This window comes from Simochromis diagramma, unplaced genomic scaffold (assembly GCF_900408965.1).
Source record: "Simochromis diagramma unplaced genomic scaffold, fSimDia1.1 OVJJ01000091.1, whole genome shotgun sequence".
NCBI lineage: Eukaryota > Metazoa > Chordata > Actinopteri > Cichliformes > Cichlidae > Simochromis > Simochromis diagramma.
The window spans coordinates 2765012-2785831 of NW_024386901.1; the positions used below are offsets into that span (position 1 = coordinate 2765012).

Here is a 20820-nt window from a genome sequence, read left to right on the forward strand (position 1 = left end):
AATGTGAAACTGCAACACCTGCAGCAAAACAGCATTTAAAGAAGAACATTTCCTGCTCCCTGTGGCAAACTGTGCTCGCGACTGGCACGCAGAGTGCTGACTAAAGGGAGAGGGACGGCTAGTGGCGTATAATAAGCTACAACTTGACATTAATAACTTAAGGGCTGCTAGCGGGTGAGACAAGGGACAGAGATTGTTCTGTTCATTAGCACAATCTTTCCTGGGAATTTATCTAATGATGCTGTGATGCAGCAAGTTGATGAAAAAAAAAAGTAAAAACAGAAAAGGGGAATAGAAAGTTTTGGGGAAATGGAAAAAGAATTTAATACATTTAAAAGTAATTTCTTCTTCTGGAGAAACATTTTTCCAATCAAAGAATGGAGGTTAGCTCCTAGATGGTATCTAGGAGCTAAAATCCCAAAGGCCTGTGAGCCTGTTGACTGGAAGTACTGCATGAGAATACCAGCTTCCTGTCATGCAACACCATGGTGCACACTGCAGGGGAGTCTAAAAAGAATACACTTTTCTTCATCATTATGGCGCACATGTAGAATTATGGCTATAATGTATCATTCACGCATGAGGATGAGTCATCAATAATTCCTCTTAATAAAACATACCAGCATGCATACCATTCTTGGCATCATCATCAAAGCTTGAAGGTGCAATATCATTCGTCTGACTCACTTTAAGTCAAAAGAATGGGGCATTATTTTACTGGTAACACAGGAAGCCATAACATTTTTAAAAGGACTTGCTTTTCCTTCTCATATCTGGTAAACAAAGCGAGATCTAACATATTTTCTGGGTTTCCGCAGCACTGAAGGGCACTGCTGTGCTGTTTTTTGTTAGATGAAGTTTCTTTGTTTTAGAAATGAAACTTTAGGACACTCAAGTTAAACAATCGTCTCCTGCTTTTACTTCATACTTCAAACAAGGGCAACTGCACATTTGTACAGGTCCTATTATCTTCCCAGTTCTAAAGCTGTCCTCCAACCAGGATCATTTATGTGCTGCAGACAAATATTCATATCATCTTTCCATTCAGATAAAAAGTACAGTAGCTTAACAGTTTTCATTGATATAATATAGACAGGTGCCAGAGAAAGGCCGAGCTCACCAAAAGACTCCACTCATTCTCCAGGCTTGATTGTTTCAGACCTTTCCAATAAAAATTGAGACCTTTTCTAATAATCTGTCAGCGACTACAAAATTATCTCTCCACTTACCTCACTCCAGCACTTGCACAGACAAAACAAAGCTACAAAAGAATTGCTGCGTTTCTTCTGTTTTCAATGTGAATCTTTCTGGATTTACAGCAGCAGTTCAACAGGTAGATTAATCATTACCAACTACAGATGAATAAACTTTAACATGGATGGATGAACGGATATTCAGTGTTCACCACAACCAACCACAAGCCCGTCGTTCAGTGGATGAACTTAAGTTATATTCAGTCACTTTCACACGATCAAGCCCCAAGACAACCCAACCCAAACGACACAGGAGCGGTTGGAGGAATTTCATTTACCCATCAAGTGTTGCATCAAAGAAAGACTAATTATGCATCCACTGACTCCAAGACTATTGCAATCAACACCAATAACTCAACAGTTCTGTTTACATATACTTTCACCTAATGCAGCAAACAGCTTCATTGATTAACAGCGGGAGTTATAGGCTCATTTCCCTGATTACAACTTAAAGAAAACACTGGATCTGCTTGGTAGTGCTGATTGCACCTCAGCCTACGACAAATATACATCTATCAGACACGAATGAGTCCCTTCCTTTTGCAGAGTCCACACTTTGTCTTCATAGCGTGGCTCCCGATCCATCACTGGAGGTGAAGTGGTAGCTGCATTAGCATCAATTTCCCTCGCTCTATTGCAGCATCGCTGCACTCAGATCATATATTAAAAGGGAGCAGATGAGAGAGGAGCAAGAGCGGCTCCTATTTTTACCTCAAATCAACCTTCACTGTTCTTTATGATATTTATTAATTATTAACATTGTTAGAAACAATACAGCCTTGCAAGTGGCAGGTGTACACATCAACATATAATATGTACGCAAAGACCAAGTGAACAGAGTGATTAACACAATGAAAAACATTCACAGGCAACACTTTTTAAATATGCCTTTTATATAAAATAGGTGCAACTAAAGTTCTCACGAAGAACACTTGATTATTTCATTGCTTCCTGAATAAAGAAACACTTTGTTCACAAAATCTTTTTGCATTATGTTATTCCATTTGCCAACTCTCCAGCTAGTATTGAACTACATTAAACAAATAAATAAAAATACACGTGCACTTTGTCCAGGCTCCATTTTACCATTTCTTTTAAATATGCAAATAATGTTCAAGTGGGGTTCAGTGTATGTGCTTAACCTTCATCACCATATAAATCGTTCCCTACTCTTTGGCTTTTGGCAAACACAGCATTGTCTTTTCTCTTGAGATCAAATAATCATAAACTCCATGAATCTGTGAGGTGTGTATAGCTTTATGTTCAATTTTATGTTTAAGGAAGGAAATTTGCAAGACAGACATGCGTGTGGGTTTTTTAAAATTCACCGATCAGCTCCTGATGCCACAACTTATTCTGCTTTGGTGGACCCGACGCCCAGATTAGGAATGACTGAGTGTCTCTATCCATCTATCTGCAACTCTGTATTCAGATGTATGAATGTGTCAGATTCAGCTGTGAAGAAGGCGTGCAAATGTAAAATGAGGGGTCACAGTAAATGTTTATTTTCTAATTTGACGCCTCACTGATTCTATTGAGTTTTAATTTGATAAACAGACTGAATGCCATTTAAAATCAGAAACGCTAAAACTAGCTCAGCTCTGGAATCAGCAGACTCACACTTTAAGTTAATTAAGTTATTACACAATGCAAAAGTGACATAACATGGGTGAGATTGTTGCTTGGTCCATATAGTTTGGTTATTTGAGAGGTTTATTAGCAGGTGCAACAGGGACATGTGTTACATATCAGTGGTCAGGATGTCCAAAAAAACTCACTGAAAAGCCTTCAGCTAATCCAAAATGCTGCAGCAAGAGTCCTGACAGGGACTAGAAAGAGAGAGCAGATTTCTCCTGTTTTGGCTTCCCTTCATTGGCTTCCTGTTAAATCCAGAATTGAAATCAAAATCCTGCTCCTCACATACAAGGTCTTAAATAATCAGGCCCCGTCTTATCTTAATGACCTTGTAGGACCATATCACCCTATTAGAGCACTTCGCTCTCGCTCTGCAGGCCTACTTGTTGTTCCTAGAGCAGTGGTTCTTAAGGGGTTCGGTGAGTCGGTCTCAGGGGTTCGGCAGACCCTCCACCATGACATGCACGGCTCATTTTGTGCACAAATAAAAAACATATCTATGTGAAAAAAATAATCCTCAGTGAATGCGCATACTGGGGGGTTCGGTTTCCAACAAGGTAAGAACCACTGTCCTAGAGTATTTAAAAGTAGAATGGGAAGGGAGAGCCTCAGTTTTAAGGGCCCCTCTTCTGTGGAACCCAAGCTTCCAGTTTGGATTCAGGAGACAGACACTATCTCTACTTTTAGATTAGGCTTCAAACTTCCGTTTGCCTAAAGCATATAGTTAGGGCTGGACCATGTGACCCTGAATCCTCCCTTAGTTATGCTGCAATGACGTAGGCTGCCCGGGGGATTCCCATGATGCATGAGTTTTTTTCCTTTCCAGTCACCTTTCTCTCACTCACTATGTATTAACAGACCTCTCTGCATTGAATCATATCTGTTATTACTCTCTGTCCTCTCTTCCACAGCGATTTCTTTTATCCTGTCTTCCTTCTCTCACCCCAACCGGTCGCAGCAGATGGCCCCGCCCCTCCCTGAGCCTGGTTCTGCCGGAGGTTTCTTCCTGTTAAAAGGGAGTTTTTCCTTCCCACTGTCGCCAAAGTGCTTGCTCATAGGGGGTCATATGATTGTTGGGTTTTTCTCTGTATCTATGAAGCGCCTTTTGTTGTGATTTGGCGCTATATAAATAAAATTGAATTGGTCTAAACATGGACAGGTCATTACAGTCTGAACGTGTGAAGTCTTACGCAGTGATCAGTCAATGGTTACGAGTCATTTCCAATGAAAGCCAGTAATATGAAGCTACCAACTGTCGCTCTCATGATGGGCTTGACAATTAAAAAAAAAAAAAAAAAAAGTCAAAGTTGCACTGCTCTCAACTGTTTTTCAGCACTTAAGTGATGGAGTGAAGCATCCACCATCATTCTTTCATCCTTGCATGCATACACACATGCACAGCACATTTACACCAACACTTCATGGCAGGTCTATTTGACAGTGTAGCAGACTTGTAATATTTTCACTCATAATGTCAATGCAGTGTTAAAGTACAGCTTCACTTTTAATCCACATTCAGTAGCCAGAGTGGCACAGACACACACAAAAAGGATGGTATAACTCACCGGGCCATTGCCACTCCGAACACACATCCACCAACGGTCGACCAGAAACCAATCCAGCCTGCATCCACCTGTGTTTAAAAAAAAAAAAAAGAAAGAGAAAGAAAGAAAACAAAGGAAAATGAGGTGGTGGTTTGGGAGAGAAGCCAAGAGAAAAGAACAGAAACAGAAAAGCATATACCCTGTTCAACATGCAGTCCATGACTGAGGACAGAGCTAGACAGAGAGCAGGCTCTAAGTGCCTGAAGACTGTGAAGGCCTGCCAATCACCGTGTCCGGTAAATTGCCAGGGTTGGCAATGTTGCATGCGTGTGTGTGCAAAGCTTTCTGTCCTTTTTTTATTTTCCAGGATGAAAGTCAACACACACACACACACACACACACACACTTTGACCAAGGGACTGCCACAGAATCAATAACAGGTAAAATACAGCACGCCTCCCTTTCGCTCTCTCACACACTCACAGGAAAAGTCAAAGTGCCAATAAATGCGTTTGGTTCTCATTAGTCTTCTAAAGACAATAAATTTCATTAAGTCAAATTCAGATGGTAGATCATTCAGCGAGGAAGCTGAATCTAAAGCAGGATCTGATGCTTTCTGCTTAATCACACTCTGCACCAATCTGTCAAGAAAGTTCACGATGAAGAAAAGTGGACTATCAAATTTATTAAATGTAGAGCGATTCTAGCTTACAAGTGATGCATGCCAAAATGCCATTATATTTGATCAGAGTTTTGTGTGGGCCAGCCTTCTGTGAAGCAGTGAAGCTCAGTGGAAAGGCACTCATCTCATGTTTGCATAGCCTGAAGCAGCACAGAGAGGTGAACTGTACTCCCCAAGTAAATAACAAAGATCTAAAAATATATATTATAAATCAAAACACCCACAACCCTGTAGCACCTATAATTGCTGTTTATCTTCCATGTAGGCCGTGCAGCACTGATGCTAGGATTTTCTATGGTGTATGTCACATCAGTTTGTGCGCCAGTTCAGGGAGCTAAACACAAACTGCATGCCAAGCCATTTCAATTCAAAAGATACAAATTACTATGTTTCATGTGTGGGTGGAGAGTTAATTAACTGCAGCATTCTCAGTGCTTGGATCCTTTAAAAGGCCAAGCCTGAAGCTTAATCATGTCTGCTATTTTGTGACTGTGTCAATAAGCTGGCGACGACTGCAGTTAGGATGGAGAAAGCCATATCATGTTAATGTGTTTGTTTCTGTTTTCTCTCTTAATCGCATGACATAAACCTGATCCTCTGAGAAGAAGTGGCATGTTGTGCTAATGCTGAATCTCTTCGTATAATCCTAAAAATCCACAAAGCAGTGTTTAATGCTGAGAAGTGTTTTATGTGAAGGCAGAACATGTTAAAAAGTGCTTCAAAACTCCCACAGTGGTTGTGTATTGGTATTAAAAAAAAAAAGAAGAAAAACTAATCTTACTAAAAGAAGCAGGACACAATCTGCATTCAAATTCTATGCATTCTAAATGGGTCTCCATTAAAAACTGATGAGCTGAAGCACTAAAGCACCCATTTCCCGAGACCTACGGATTGTGATGATACTTGTATCTGCAGGTTTAGCACATTTCCCCTCTAGAGCTCAAATGGCATCCTTAGCATCGGACGTTTGGCGCTTCCCCTGTGCATCTAGTATCCAAATTCCAGAAATACACACCCTTGTTATAATAGAATAGGTGACCATTTTTACTTTTCTCATCCTTTTGCGTTTCGATGGCTCTTGTCCTAGTTTCACCCCAACTCCCACTTCCTACCACAAACAATCACAGTGGAGAGGCACAGAAACTGCGGCGTGATTGCATTTGAAGAGAGCGCCCATTTGCAGGTACAAAATTGAAAAGAATGGCAATTCAACCACCGACATGAGTTTTTTACAAAAAATAAAAAAACAACACAAATTTTGTTGTCTCAATCTCTTTTCTGGGTGGCCACACAGCACACACCGTGTCAGTATGGAAATATATTGAGGCATGACTTGCTGACTTGTATTGGCTCGCTGGAAGATACAAGGCCTCGGTGGAGTTTGTCATTTTCTTCTCTCCTGGGGTGATTGTATGTGCACACTATGTTCTAAGAGCTTCAGTAATTTCACGCATATTTTTAAGACTCGCATGTAAACCAAACAAACATGAAAACGTGAGTTTCCTTGTCGGGCTCCAGTCAAATCACCACATGCTGTGTCATTTCCCTGCCAACAGATCCCCGTGTGCCTCTGCCCCTCTTCCAGTCATTTACTCAATCAATCCTTGTAAGTCGTTAAACATCACTTCTAGGTCGTATTTCATGAAGTCATAAAAAAAAACAGCATGACGACTGAGACCAGAGAGCTGGCTAGGTGCTGTAACAGTCTTTGTCACTTGCAGAGCATGTTTCGTTCGCCTTCATGTTTTATTTCTTTATTAGTTTTTCAGACACTCTGCTGTGGGACAAGAACATGTTTGCATTTCCAATCGACTCTGGGGGAGAGGGGGAAAAAAAAGAAAAGAGAAAAAAAAAAGGAGACATCAACATTTGTCTAATCCAGTGACAACTGATTGCTCTTACTGCCTCACGGCACTCATGGTCACCTCTCACTCAGGCTGGGTGGCTAGCTGTGGAAACAGATGACAGAAGCATCTTTATTCCAGAAAAGAACCCCGAAGAAGCATGTGTAAGAAAAATGCTGACAGAGAGAGGGAGGAGGAGGAGAGATGAGGTTAAGTCTTGAAACACACCAAGGATAAATGACTGCATGAATCAGCAGCAGAACTGAGTTACCAAATGTGTGCACTAGAAAAGAAAAAGAAGTGAAAATAGAATTTGAAAAACGGTGCAGTGAAAAAAGGATTTGCCCCCTTCCTGATTTCATTTTCACACATTAAAGATCAAATGCATTTTATTTTAGACAAAAATAATTTTTTTAATGTAGTTTTGAACGAGGATTTCATGTATTAATGAGGGGGGCGGCGCTATCCAAACCTATGATAAATCATCTGACTTAACTGAATAAATTTCACCAGCCACACCCAGGCATGATTAATATCAGACCTGCTGAATCAAGACATCCATCAAATAGAATCTGTCAAACTGACAAAGTGAAGTAGGCCAAACGATAAAAATTTAAAAAGCAACACATCAAGCCATGATCTAGAGAAACAGCTAAAAAAAGAAAAAACAAATATTATGCTGGAAACCCCTCCAGCGTGGATGAATAAAAAGAATTCTGCAAAGAAGACTGAGCAAAATTTCCTCCACAGCAATGCAAATGACTGAATGCTGTTCTGCAGCCAAGGCTGGCACAACCAGTTACTAGGTTTAGGTGGCAATTACTTCCACATCGGTTTGTGATAACCTTTTTTCACTCAAATTAAATCATCAACTGAATGATGCATTTTGTATCTCATCTGGTCATCTTTGTCTAATATTAACATTTGTTTGATAAGCCATTACATCCAATTTCAACCAGACGTGGATTCAGAAAATGATTCCACAGTAAAGCAAAGGTGTAAACATGTGTTCGTGAGTAAACCTGCACCAACATGAGCAAATCATTGCAAAGCAAGAAGAAATTAACAGGAAATTTCTCTTTTGCTATTAATGCTTTGTTCATTTTAAAATGTCAGTAAGAGCTGAAGGCAAATGCAAAGGGAAAAGTTTGCACTGAAACAAAAATTCCAGTGCAAATGCATTGGTGCTTGGGGAAAGAAGAAAAAGATCTAATTAGATGAGAGCTTGCATTTATATAATGCCTATTTTACTCCCAGCACAGCGTCTGTCTGCACCGTCTCTGGATGTGACAGTCAACAAAGTTTAAAACACACAGAAAAACAAGATAAGCTAGAGCTGCGATTGGGATCTGTGGGTGCATCTTAAGCTAAAACAAAATAAAATGCAGTATTTGCTTTTCCTTAGTTCAACTTGACTTCAATGTCTCCACACCCAAAGAACAAAGCTTCAGTTGCATTCGTACTGCACCACGCACATCGTTTCATTTATTTTTAAGCTCAACTTTTATACCCAAGGGATAGCTCATCTCACTGAAACATACTTTTTGTGTTTTCAAATGTCATGGATAAAAAGAATTTGAGAGAAAAAAAAAAAAAAAAAATCTTTTTAGAACAAATGAAATCTAAGAACAATTTGGTATGCGCCCTGCTTCCTCTTGACAGAGGTATAATGTAGAGGGTGTGACAAGAAGTGTTTCATCCCCCGCTCTGCTGCGTGTGATCTCCTCTCCAGCAGCACCTGTCTGGCGATAACCTTGAAAAGATGCTTCCTTTGCCTTTTGACATGCTGCTGTGTTGAGACCTGGAAGATGCAAACCATCCAGAGCTTTTTTCCTTCCTCCAAGCTGCACCACTCAAAATTACTCTGTTTTTCTGTCTCAAATGGAAGATGGCTGGCAGGCATGCGGATAGCGATTTGCAATCGATTGTGCCCTTCACAAAAGACGCAGCTATGTGTAGGCTCAATAAGTGCAAAACAGAAAAAGACCGCACCAAATCAAAATATGTGATCATATTTGGTTATTTTTAGGTTTCACATGGGGAGTGACAGTGTGTATTTATTCCTGCATAAGAGTGGATTAATACACCCTTGCAAACTGGTTCTTTAGAATTCAAACGTCAGAATTCCTTCCACATCAAAATATACTTCTCAGTCTTGAATATCATGTGTTCTATGTGTGTAATGTCATTTCAGTGCATCATCTTGATAATAACAGACTTTACAGTTTACTGGCAGGAAGAACTTCTGAGATATATTTCAAGATGCAACAATGAGAACAAGAGAAAGGACCCCAGCTGTTCGCCCCATTGTTCCACTCAGTGGGCCACATGCGTGAAAAGCTTTTCAAATTATAGACACAGGTGGATGAAAACTGACTACTTACCTAGTCAAATAAGAGAAATACAAATATTCATACATATTTTTTTGCAGTTCACCCACCTAAAGGGTAACCCAGATGAAAACTAGTCTGTTATGCAGGAAAAATGCTGACCTCGTCTCCACACTTTCCTCAAAAGGCAGTCAAAACACCAGTACTGACCTGTTCTTTCAAAAGGGCACTGGAAAAAAAAATGAAATCTGAAGAAACAGCCTCTTACTGAATGCTTTGAGGTACTTCACTTTACTGAAGCTGGTGCAAAGGCAGTATGTTATCCTGTGTGTGCGCATTTGTGCCATACCTGGCTGACTTTGGCTGGTGTAAGAACCATGTCGAGGACGCCCGACCAGCCAGCAATCACTCCTGTGGGGACTGCATAGGCCAGTGCTATCATCAGGAACCGCAGATTGCTGAAAGAGACATTAAACATGTCAATCACAAGAAAAAAACCCCAAAAACTATGTTATACTATACATCATCCAGCCTCCAGACAGAAATTTCAGCACATTTGTAGAATCTATCAATGTAATCTTGGGAAAAAGAAAAAGATTTGAGACCAAAAGTGTTTACAGTATGTACTAATTAATGAGAGATAGTATCTCACTGAATGCTACAATTTAACATGCAGTTATCCAGATCTTTCATATCTTGAAAGCATCTGGGTTTATTTCAGTCCTAAAATAAATAAATAGTATATTAATTGCGTATTGGTGTATTACTCCTACCTCCGCTCTTACTTTAGCAAAAACAGATGATTATCTGATATTTATTCGTGTACCTCTAAAGACTTCTGCATATAAATGTGAGAGCTTGGTCACTTGATTTAATTGAAAGGATATCCTCTGCAGAATCACTGAGGGGTTCATAATTATAATCCAAGCACTAAATGTTACTAATTGCATGAATGCATAATGCCGCCTCCAATTACAGCCTACATCCCAGCAGCAGTGGCCCGAGATGAAACAATGAAAGCAGCATAACGTGGTGTGTCTTTCCTGTCCTGTTCATTGATGTCTGGAGGTCTGCCATCAGCTGTCATCCCACCTGACACGCACTCAAGTGCTTCCATCTTTGTCAGGGTACTCACTGACATTAATGCATTCTGTAAATCCTGTGTCTAACATTATCTACTTGCCTCCAACACTTGTCCCAGACTAAACTTAATGCTAGCCCCAACTGTAAACGCCCAGCGGTTCATTGAAATTGTGCCAGACAGTGACAACTAGCACAAACTACTCCTGCTACTTGCCAACCTTACTCAATCTTCACTCACAGATTTACTGACCAACATTACTGCAACTTGCTCCTATTCCACTAAACAGTTGTGAGCGCCCCCCCCCCACCCCTACAATGTGATTACGCAAACAGATTTTGTCCTCACAACATGGATAATACACAGCACACACAGGCACACCACTTTGGCTCATCTCCCTGTGCCTGTCACAACAGAAAATCCATCCCTGTTCAGAGCACAGAGACAGAGAGATAAGAAGCAGCATGAACACTGGTGGGAAGCTGCCAACATTAAGCTAAAGGATCTAAAATAAGGACCAAAAACTCAGAATTAGGAATTTGAATGATCACTCAGAATACTCTGAATTCTTGGCACTGCACTGTGAAGCTTAACAGTGTGTGACATGTACTCGTTCAATGACTCAATTATAAATTTTGTCCATAAGGCAATAAAAATAATGACTGCAACCAGTGACTGCTGTTATAGCTGGAACACTTTCTATCACATGAACCTGTTTCAATAGCAAACCTATAAGAGCCTTCCTGCGTTTGCCATCTTACATTTCAGGTACTCTCATGAGAAAACAGTGTAAACACATTTTTACATAGTTGCTGTTAAACCATCTATTGTTATTACTCCACTCTCTAATGAAAGTCAAATCTTTGATACTGTTATGTCTGTCACTGCATAACAATGTGGTTTAAAAGAAAAAGAAAAATGGATTGCTTTTAATTGTAAACTCCTAAAAGACAGCCACTCGTTTGCAATTAATCACAAATGTGACGGGGTTTGAGGTTATAGTTAAGTGCACGTGAGCCACTAGTGTGTGCATTTATTGTTTCATTAGCTGCAAAACAATGTTTAATTGTTTAAAAAAAAAAAAAAAAAAAACTGTAACAATTGCTCAAAATGAAAAGCTACAAATGCATCTTTGATTTGAGGTAAATCCATTTGTAGATAATAACCGTTCATCAGTTCACTGGAATCTAACTGCAGCAGCAGGAATCTAAATGCTACAGCAGACATGAGGCTGACACAAGCAGTTTAGCTCACAGTGAACTGTTTGCAAAAGGGAGAAAATTAATAAAGTCGCGTGTATGTGCATTTATGTATGTGTGCCCAACATACACTCAAAGTTGATCCATTTAGAATATATAACACCTCTCCAATCACATGAAAGTCAAATACAATCACTTGGAGCACAAACACCCACACTAATCACCTTCGCCCAGTGAGGTGACATGGTGATTTAAAAATCAGAGCCACATCCTCAACCCAAACAATGTGATTAGAATCACTCAGCGTCTGACAAATGAGGCAGGGCTGGAAGCAGATTCACAGATTGTTTTCTTCTCCTGCTGTTGGTTTATGGACACCGGTAACTCTTACATTTATTCTGCCCCTGCTTTATTATAATGCAGCCAGCATCCTGAACGGTATCAAGCAGGGACATCTGGATAACACTTTGAGGCCGGCATCGCCCATATGCTTCAAATGCAGACAAAGTTCACGAATACACACAAACTACAGAGAGAGAACTTCCCAGGACAAACTACCTGTACGGCCAAAGTAGTGTTGCTGTAAACAAATCCACAGCCCTTCCCTTTCCTGACACCGGTGAACCTCACACAATGAATCGCTTTATTGGAAGAATGCTTTGATTATACACGAAAAAACAAACGCCGCCAGTCTCTCAGCTGCAGACGGCTTGTCTCATCTTAAGCAGTATGAAGCGGTTTGGCCTTGGACAGAGTACGTAGGGACAGTCATAAAAGCCCTGTGACAAAGTACTCCCCCTGCTTTTCCTATCAGCACCCTTTTCATTAACCTTGCCACAACAACAGGAAATCCATATCCATGCATTTTTTCCCCCTCTAAAGATGAGCTTACTTAGACAACCAAATGCAAGCAGGCAGACACCATCTATTGGTAAGTTTTTTCTCCTCTCCACTTCCAGCTGGGGATGAAATATTTCCAAAGAAGTCTCAAAGCTGCCGGTGTCATCAGCTAAGTGTCCTTGGCAGAACTGGCTGGAGCGCAATGCATCAAAATGACAACTTTCAAAGTGAGTATGACTGGGGGTGGGAGGAAGGGGTCATTAATAGTCAAGCTTCGGCCTGTTTAGTATCACCACACCGGGTGATGAGAATACAATGATAACTTTGCACCATGAGTGGAGACATCCAGGTTTCTAATTAGACTGCTGCTGTGGCAGCAGATGTGAACAGCTGGGAGCACTCATCAAGCTGAAGATCGTTAACCAGTGCTCGGACCCTGACAGATAAATGGATGAACAGATACATCAATAGATAAGCATCAAGCTTAATGGCAAGTTAGCGGGTACCTGCCATCACTGTGAAGGCTACAAAATGCTGCTATATTATGCAGCGTGAGGTGCACTATTCAAATCTGCCATCTTGGTATCGGGCCCAATACCAAACAGATCCTGTCCATACAGGACCAATTCCCTGTCTCCATCAGTCTAACTACCAATTATTCCACATGGTGGATTATCAGCTACTCACAGCAAACCCCGGCTTGAAGATACCTAAAAGTGATGCAAAAATGATGTTACACAGTGAGGTAAAATAAGTTCAAACAGCCAAATTCTTTGATCCGCCTGTAATCAGGGTGAGAAACACTACTGAACACAATAGTAAACAGTGAAACCTAAAACATCTGGATACGTTTCATGGAAAGCTGCAGTGTGGTTAATAAATTACAATTAGAGTCATATAAGAAGTTAAAATTTCACTAAGTAAAGCTTTAAAGTTCTCAAACTAAGGCAATCGTTTTGTCTAACTGCTCTATGAGTGCACAAGGCCACAAAGACTCAAGTCACTTTTCCTGCTACATGCCCAGTCCCTGCAGGACAACTGTACGGCTTGATGTTGCTGGACTGAGATACAACATGTTGCCCAAACAGGTCACTGGAAGCCTGCCTATCACAAGTGGAACAGAAACCCTCACAGCTGGATGGCCTAGTTAAGTTGGCCAGAAACCTCTGCACGTAGGAGCATGTGCGCATGAATAAAAGGTGTCAAAAAACATGTATTAGATAGATATCAGCCTGATCGCATAAGTTTCTGAACTCGTTAATGAGTTAAACCTGTCTGTGCTGGTCAGAGGCCTGTGGAAAGTCTGGCCCTGTAGTGAAGCCATTTCTTACTTCAGGGGACCGAGAGTAGCCAACCAAGCTGGGCCAACTTCCTGGCTGCATCATCCAGCTTTTTTCCCTTCTCTTCACCCTTCCCCAGCCTTAATCCGAACTATGGCCACTGCCACAGGCCTCATTTCTTTACAAGCCAGGGCACTGATTCTGGGGCAATGCTGTTTCCTCGTGGCCCAGAGGATTACTATCCCCATGGTGGAAAGTTTGAAGACATATAGGGATATGGTGCTGCAAGGTTTATAATAAAGTGTTATTTAATCATTGTTTCTAGATTGCCGTGTAGACCTCGCCTGTACCCTTTCCCAGGGTGTGGGAAGAAAAAGCCCACAGAGAGTCAGATCCTCAACATAACAGAACATCTCTCTTCTTCTCCAGCTACATGCATCAGCTGTGTCTCTTGAGAGTTATTGTAAGTAACTGACCCTCACAGTGTAGATGCAGGGTGATGTCTTTTTTCAACAGTGGCCAGAGCTTAGTGACAAATCTAGAGCGAAGGCTGGAGTTTCTTTGATAACAGGCCAGGCAGATGGTGAGTGCCAACTGTAACATAAGATTCTGTCACTTTCTGAGACAAGAAGCATACTTTGCATCACCAAAATAGACTGAATGTATCCACAGAGCAGAATAAATGCTTAAAACAGGCTAACAACTGCTCTCTTAGAGACCGCTTTCATACAAAATAGCACCGCATGAGGCCAAGTCCAAATACACATCTTTTGTAATCTATTTAAAATCAAGGACATATTAAATTAGGTCTCTTGAATAAGGTTTTGAAAGAATGGTCTCAACATCATCTTTCACATGATATTGGACTACCAGAAGACATCATCTATGTGTGCATTGGATTTTACCTAAGAAGTCTGCAGATGCTGCTCCTGTAACTGAGTCTCTGGCTTGCAGCGGCCACGCTGGGAGGCATTGGTGGGCGTGCAGGGAAATAGAGCAGGACTGCTCCAAAAAGCACAGCAATAGCAGCCAACTCTGCCGGAGCACAGCGACGTAGATGAAAAGAGACATACATGTTATTTTCAAAGATGAGACAGTCAGTCCAGTTTGACATTTTAAAAAAAGGTCACCGTGACATCTAGAAGTCCTCTAAAGCCATCCCCGTGATGAACATAACAGCCCACTAGACAAGACTGTAGAATAAATGCATCTAACAAAACGATGCAATCTGACATAGCATCAGCTGATATCACAACTCGTCTCTTAAAATAGCAATGCATTTACTAAAAAGCTCCATTGTAGCCACATTAGTGGGTCGCTTTCATTCCATCATATGATAAGTGATACAATATCAGCTTACTTCTTATGTGACTCCTTTTTACTTCTGAAAACCTGCAAAACTTTTGATTCACAAAAATGTATCCGCTTTGCCCTTAAGAAATTAATAACAATACTACCTTAGGTTAAACAAAAGCCGCTGCCTCAATCTATTACAGCATGCCTGTTTCTCTTTTCAGCATGCTTTTAATTTTCTGAATCAGTTAAGCATATCAGCCCTAAAAAGCCATTATTCAGAGACGCAGTTATGAAGATTATAATTGGTGTTTTTGGTGTTTGTGCAATATTCTTGGATCCTTTCGCCTGATTGTATTTCTGTCCCTTGACGGGGCTGACATGATGTCGAAATGATGCGATATCGATCCAACTTGCCCTCAGAGGCTCTTGCTTTTTCTTAGTACCTGCATACATTACTAGCTGGATCCTGTCCCGGATGAAGATGTCGGAAACTGCTGCCGAGATCGTGGTTAGTGCCTGAGTGTCATTGGGAGCTGGAACTATCAGAGGTCCCACTATGAATGAAGCGGCGCCTCCAAGGTAGGAGAAGAGTGAGGCCACGGCTGTTGCTGTGGCTCTCTGATCAGGGGCAAACCATGTGGTGGACAGATAGGGGCCGGCGCTCATCATGGTGGGGCCGGCTAAACCATTAAGCAACTGACCTCCGTGTATCAACCTGTAAAAGAAAAAAAAAAAAATGTTCTTATTTAGAACACAAATACATGCCTCATATCAAGATGTGCCAGGAAAACACTTCTCTGATATCCCATTGAAACAAACACAAAACGGCATCACCCTCAGTATCCCTATTAAGTTCAAAATAAACTAAATAAGGACATAAAGTAATGAGGCATTTCTTTTGAGCATCTAAAGGAAGAATGACAGGCGAGGGAATAAAAATAAAGGCATAATTATCCCAGAGGAGTCAAGTAACCACCTGCCCCTGAAGTTTCTTTCTAACTTCTGCACCTTCAGACTGAATTGTGTGAGACGGATGTATTCTGAGATGTCCCCGGATTCCACCAGAACCCCCACCACCCCACGGCCCCCTCCAGAACTGTCTGACCGAGACAGCCAGCCGCTGGAGACGGCTCACGGCTGATTGATTGTCTGTACGCTCAGTAAAGACTCCCTGGCTCAGCAGGGAGAGAAGAGAACGAGAGAGGGGGACACGTGAAGATGTTGGGTTAATTCTGAGCTTATGCCATTTAAAAATCTTCTATAATATTGACTGAAAAAATATTATCAGTATCAAAATTATTAGATTTTACACTAATACTTAATATAAAAAAATCCTTGAATGGCATTTTGTTTGACAAAACCTTTAATTCTAATACTGAGCCCTGTCGAAACAATATAGTTTATGCCTGCTTTATGTCTAAAGCAGGCATAAACTAGTTTGTTCAGTCTCCAGTGTGCTGACATGTCTCTGCCCTCTAACTCGTTCTAACTTTGGAGTCCACTGCCTCTGGGGTTCACAGATAAATGTGTCACAGCAGAATACAAAGTGCTGTGGTCAGTGACAGGCTGATTGGAGAATAACTTGTTCACCCTCTATCTTCTTCCCACATCTCAGACCTGCTAACATCCCCTCCTACACACCAACACCTCCTAAAATACTCTGTGCCTCATACTTTTTATTCATCCCACCTCTTCTTTCCTTGTTTCTCAGTCTTTATCGCTAACTGGGTATGTTTTCAACACCGACACTGAATAACCTGGTTATCCGAGTCCCCGTTTACACGATTCTGACATCATCGAGCTTCTCTGATCTGGTCATTTGCGTTGGTGCAGACATGTCTTTGACTCCTCCGCATCCAACGTGTGTCATTTCTGTACAGAGTGAGTTAACTCGACAGGATGCAGATGAACCCAGTGCCAGGACACTGCTGTATTTACAGCTGTCATTTTCTTCATCTAATTACGTGAGAGGGGAAGTGTGAGCAACAAGCAGTAAAAATTTATCCTCATTATTGGCGTCACACTGTCATTTTCACTTAAGCATGTAGGTTATCATTACATCACTTGTCATTATGTTTTCATTGACTTAACTACATGATTTCTATCAAAGAGTCTCCCCGTCATTACTTCTTAACTAAACATAAACACCAGATTCAGCAAACGAAGTGTTGACAGAGCAGCCAGAACCAAAAATAAGTGGTCTTCATGCTCTCAAGCACCAAATGTGCTTTTTTATCTACCCAACTGCATAAAAACCTCTTGAAACAGAAAATGATTTTCAGCAACAGAGACTACTTTGGTAGCTCTGCATCTTTGATTTGGCAGATTTTTTGATTTTCGATCTCCCCGGGATCTAAGCAGGGATCCTCTGCTTGTGTAAATGTGTAAACCACTGGTATAATCTCTGTATGATTAAGACTTGTGTGTACTGGCAAAAACAAATCTATAGCTGCAATAGTTGGCATCTTATTGTGGCCGTCCTCCATTTGGATGGGTCAGTGTGCAAAGATGGCAATGCAGGTAGCACGAAGCAAGCAGGTCTATGAATTAGGCAGCACGATGTGAGCAAAAGCTAACATTTAATTTGTATTTTATGGTAACAATGACATGATTTATAATATGTTCTTGATACATATGACATTTTTTTACCTACCACACCGAGCCTTTGAGTCAAGCTGTCTGTCTGTCATTGTGTCTGTTGAATTGAAATCGAGAGCTACCCGGAGCCAACTAGCACAACAGTCCCAGTGCCAATCAGGTTTTTGGGCGCACGTACTGATTACGGTCTTATTCAGGACTCAAAAGGGTGCAGACAGAGTGGTCCTGTCCACCTGCTGTACTAGACATTTTCATTAGATGACGATTATTCCAAACCCGGCACTCTAATCCACTTTCTCCAAAAAAAACAAAACAAAACCGACATTTAAAGAGACAAAGATACGCAGCATAATTTACAACAGTAACTGTGACCTACAGTGATCTCATTTTGAATCTCACCAACAATCGAAGCAGCTCAACTGTTTTGTTTTTAAATTGCATTTCATGCACAATACAAACCAAATTAAAACTTATGGAATCAACTAATAACCTGAACAGTCGATGGTGGCTTTTAGCACTTCACACCTTTTAAAAAGTTTGACAAAGTTTGGTCAGTAACCAGCCTCGCTGTATTAGATTAGAGAACAGATGAGACTAAAAAAAGTGCCTTTAATATGACAGGTGATGAGGACGGATGGTGACTAACGCGAGGATGAGCAGTCACATGAGACTGCACTGTGGCTGGCGAAGCAAAGAGAGGGAATAGAGCAGCTTTTTCAAGAAGAGATGATTAATCACTATTTATGAACCCTGTCAGACTGAATCTGATTGAGAATGAGACAAAGAAACCTGCACTACAGCGAAGTCATTTGACTGCTTCTGCTCTGCCTGAGCTGACAGACCAAAATTCAGCCATCACAAAAAGGCCAAACCAATTCCGCCTTGAAAATGGCACCATCGCAATTGTTGGAGTAATGCGATGGGATCCACAATTTTTTTTTTTTTTTCTGATGGCCAATCAGACATTGTCGGAGTGAGTCTGAGATCTAACTGATAGACGCTAATCACACAGCTGGTCTGTATTCGAATTCATAACACAGACGGAGATTGAAATAGCAACAGAAACAAGTAGACGCATGAAAAGCCAGGAAAATGAGAAGGGTTTGAAAAAAGAAAAATAACCTTTGATTTGAGAGCAGAACTAATCACAGCAAGGTCTAATCAGTGACTGCCAATTCAACAGCACCTTTTATCTCCTTGACTGAACCTCACAAAACAAACAAAATCAGGTCTTTTTTAAATGTGGCTTCACAGAAGATCTCGTTTAAAAAAGAAAGAAAGAAAAAAAAAGAGAGAAAGTTCCACTTTTCAGTGTTCAAACATTCACAGCTCCCTTTGATTTTCAAAAATGGATCTTAAAACCTCAAAACAAAGAGACGCCTTACTTCCTCAAGAGGTTATCATAAAAACAAAGAGGTAATCGCCTTTTTAAACATGAAAAGGAATCTGGAGCAAACAGATCTGCAGGGGGTTACTGAAGGAATGTCACGGTTTCTAAACCTGGATAGACGTCTCCTCAAACTATTGTTTGATCCCGCCTGCTATGTCCTTGAACACCATATCCAAACTTCAGGAATCTGAAAAACTTAACTGCTCCATTATGTCGCGATTCCCTCTCTAAGGTAATCTACATCATCATCCATCTGATAAGCATCCTCTGCATGACAGGCAGCACATTCATCAGCGACACCCGTCAGTAAACAAAGCCCTTGCATTTTGATCACTACCGCAAAGCAAAGAGTGACCTCTACTGGTGATCCAGCTACATTAAGCTTTGAGTCTCTACAGTTCTATAATAATCCAGTATGCCGTTCATCGCCTTAAGATCTATGACCTATAACATTTAATATGCAAATTAAACTGAACTGTGACACACTAACATTTGCCGTGTGATTCATGTCCTCTTTGCTTTCGCCATCCTATCTTGTTTTCCACTTTGAATGTATCTAAAGAGCTGAAGGTCGCAGCAGAGCAGCATAAGTCTCATCGTGGTACGGGTGCACAGCGGGTAGCGTTGACCCTTAAAAACTCTTAGCTCGACCTGAGCGGACATAAAAACTTGATATGTCATGGCTGGATTCAGCAGAGGTGAAATTGAAAGCTTGCTCGTGTGACTGGCTTTTGGACTGAAGTGACACTCGAGCAACAGCGAGAGGCAAGTTGAAAACTTCTAACAATACTGCCCTCGAGCGCGTCCAAAAAGAAGAGGAAGAGCTTGGTATTTTATTCCATTTCCTCTTTACAGTAAAAGCCTTTTGCAACATTAGCGTGGTCGAAATATGTGTGCATGCACGTGCTTTGGGATTTATTTTTTTAAATAATTTATGTCAAGTCAAAGTTATGCTCTGTGGAGATGATATTTTTACCTTCAGCTTACAAGATGTGATTAGGCTAAAAACCACTTCAGCTTCACAGACCAACACTCAACGATGCGAATGCTGTTGTTAAAGTTTAACGATTGAATTTTACACTTTAAGCTGAGTTTACATGTCACTGCTGGAGGTATATGAATTTGCAACTGCATTTTCAAACTGAAAAAGAGGAGAGACACCGACCATTACCAGGCAGAGACTAATAAAAATGTTAGGAAATATGGAAGTGCAGAATCCAGTATTGCTGCCCTCTAAGAACTGAAAGTCAGGGTATAGGATGCAGTCTCTTCTGAATCCGTTTCTAAATAATTTGAATCCACCAACACTTTAGTAGTGTAAAGACACTGGAGTGCTCTTCATTATTCTGAAGTTATATCTTTAAATTTAGTGCTAAAATAAAAACTTCAGCTCTCTACAGTCTCTCGAACAACAACAACAAGAAAAAAAAAGATTCCACAGATCTGTTTGCAGGCCAGATTTAGGTCACTGTCGCTCTTTATTGGAGACTTTTTTTTTTAAGGCCATATGGTAGCTTTGATGAAGCTCAGCTTTTACTGCATGAAGACAGATTTCCTGACAAGAAACTCCTTTGCTTTGGTATTTGTCCCTTTTACATAACAGGTAGTTCAAAATGGGAACATCCCTGTCTCAGCGAGAGTAATTTGCCAATGAAAACACATTAATAATATTAAGCTTTTAGGTCACACTGTAATCTATCAAAGGTCAGTTTCCCAGATAAGACATCTGCCCACATCTGCACATGGCCCAAATGTATTGCATCTTTCTTTTAAGAGGACTTAGGCTACTCCTGATTTAAGGCTTTAGGGTTATTACAAACAGGCTGACAAAAATACAAAAACTCAATT

General features: G+C 40.8%; 1 protein-coding gene across 1 annotated transcript in view; it reads right to left on the minus strand.

Moving 5' to 3' along the window:
* The window catches only part of slc49a4 (solute carrier family 49 member 4), a 44273-nt gene that overhangs the window by 17664 nt on the left and 5789 nt on the right, over nt 1-20820 (minus strand). Inside the window, exons 3-6 of the mRNA XM_040034797.1 lie at nt 15428-15699; nt 14594-14723; nt 9638-9746; nt 4454-4521 (exon numbers count right to left, since the gene is read on the minus strand). Coding sequence (XP_039890731.1) covers nt 4454-4521; nt 9638-9746; nt 14594-14723; nt 15428-15699 — 579 coding nt within the window. The remainder of the gene's footprint in view (nt 1-4453; nt 4522-9637; nt 9747-14593; nt 14724-15427; nt 15700-20820) is intronic.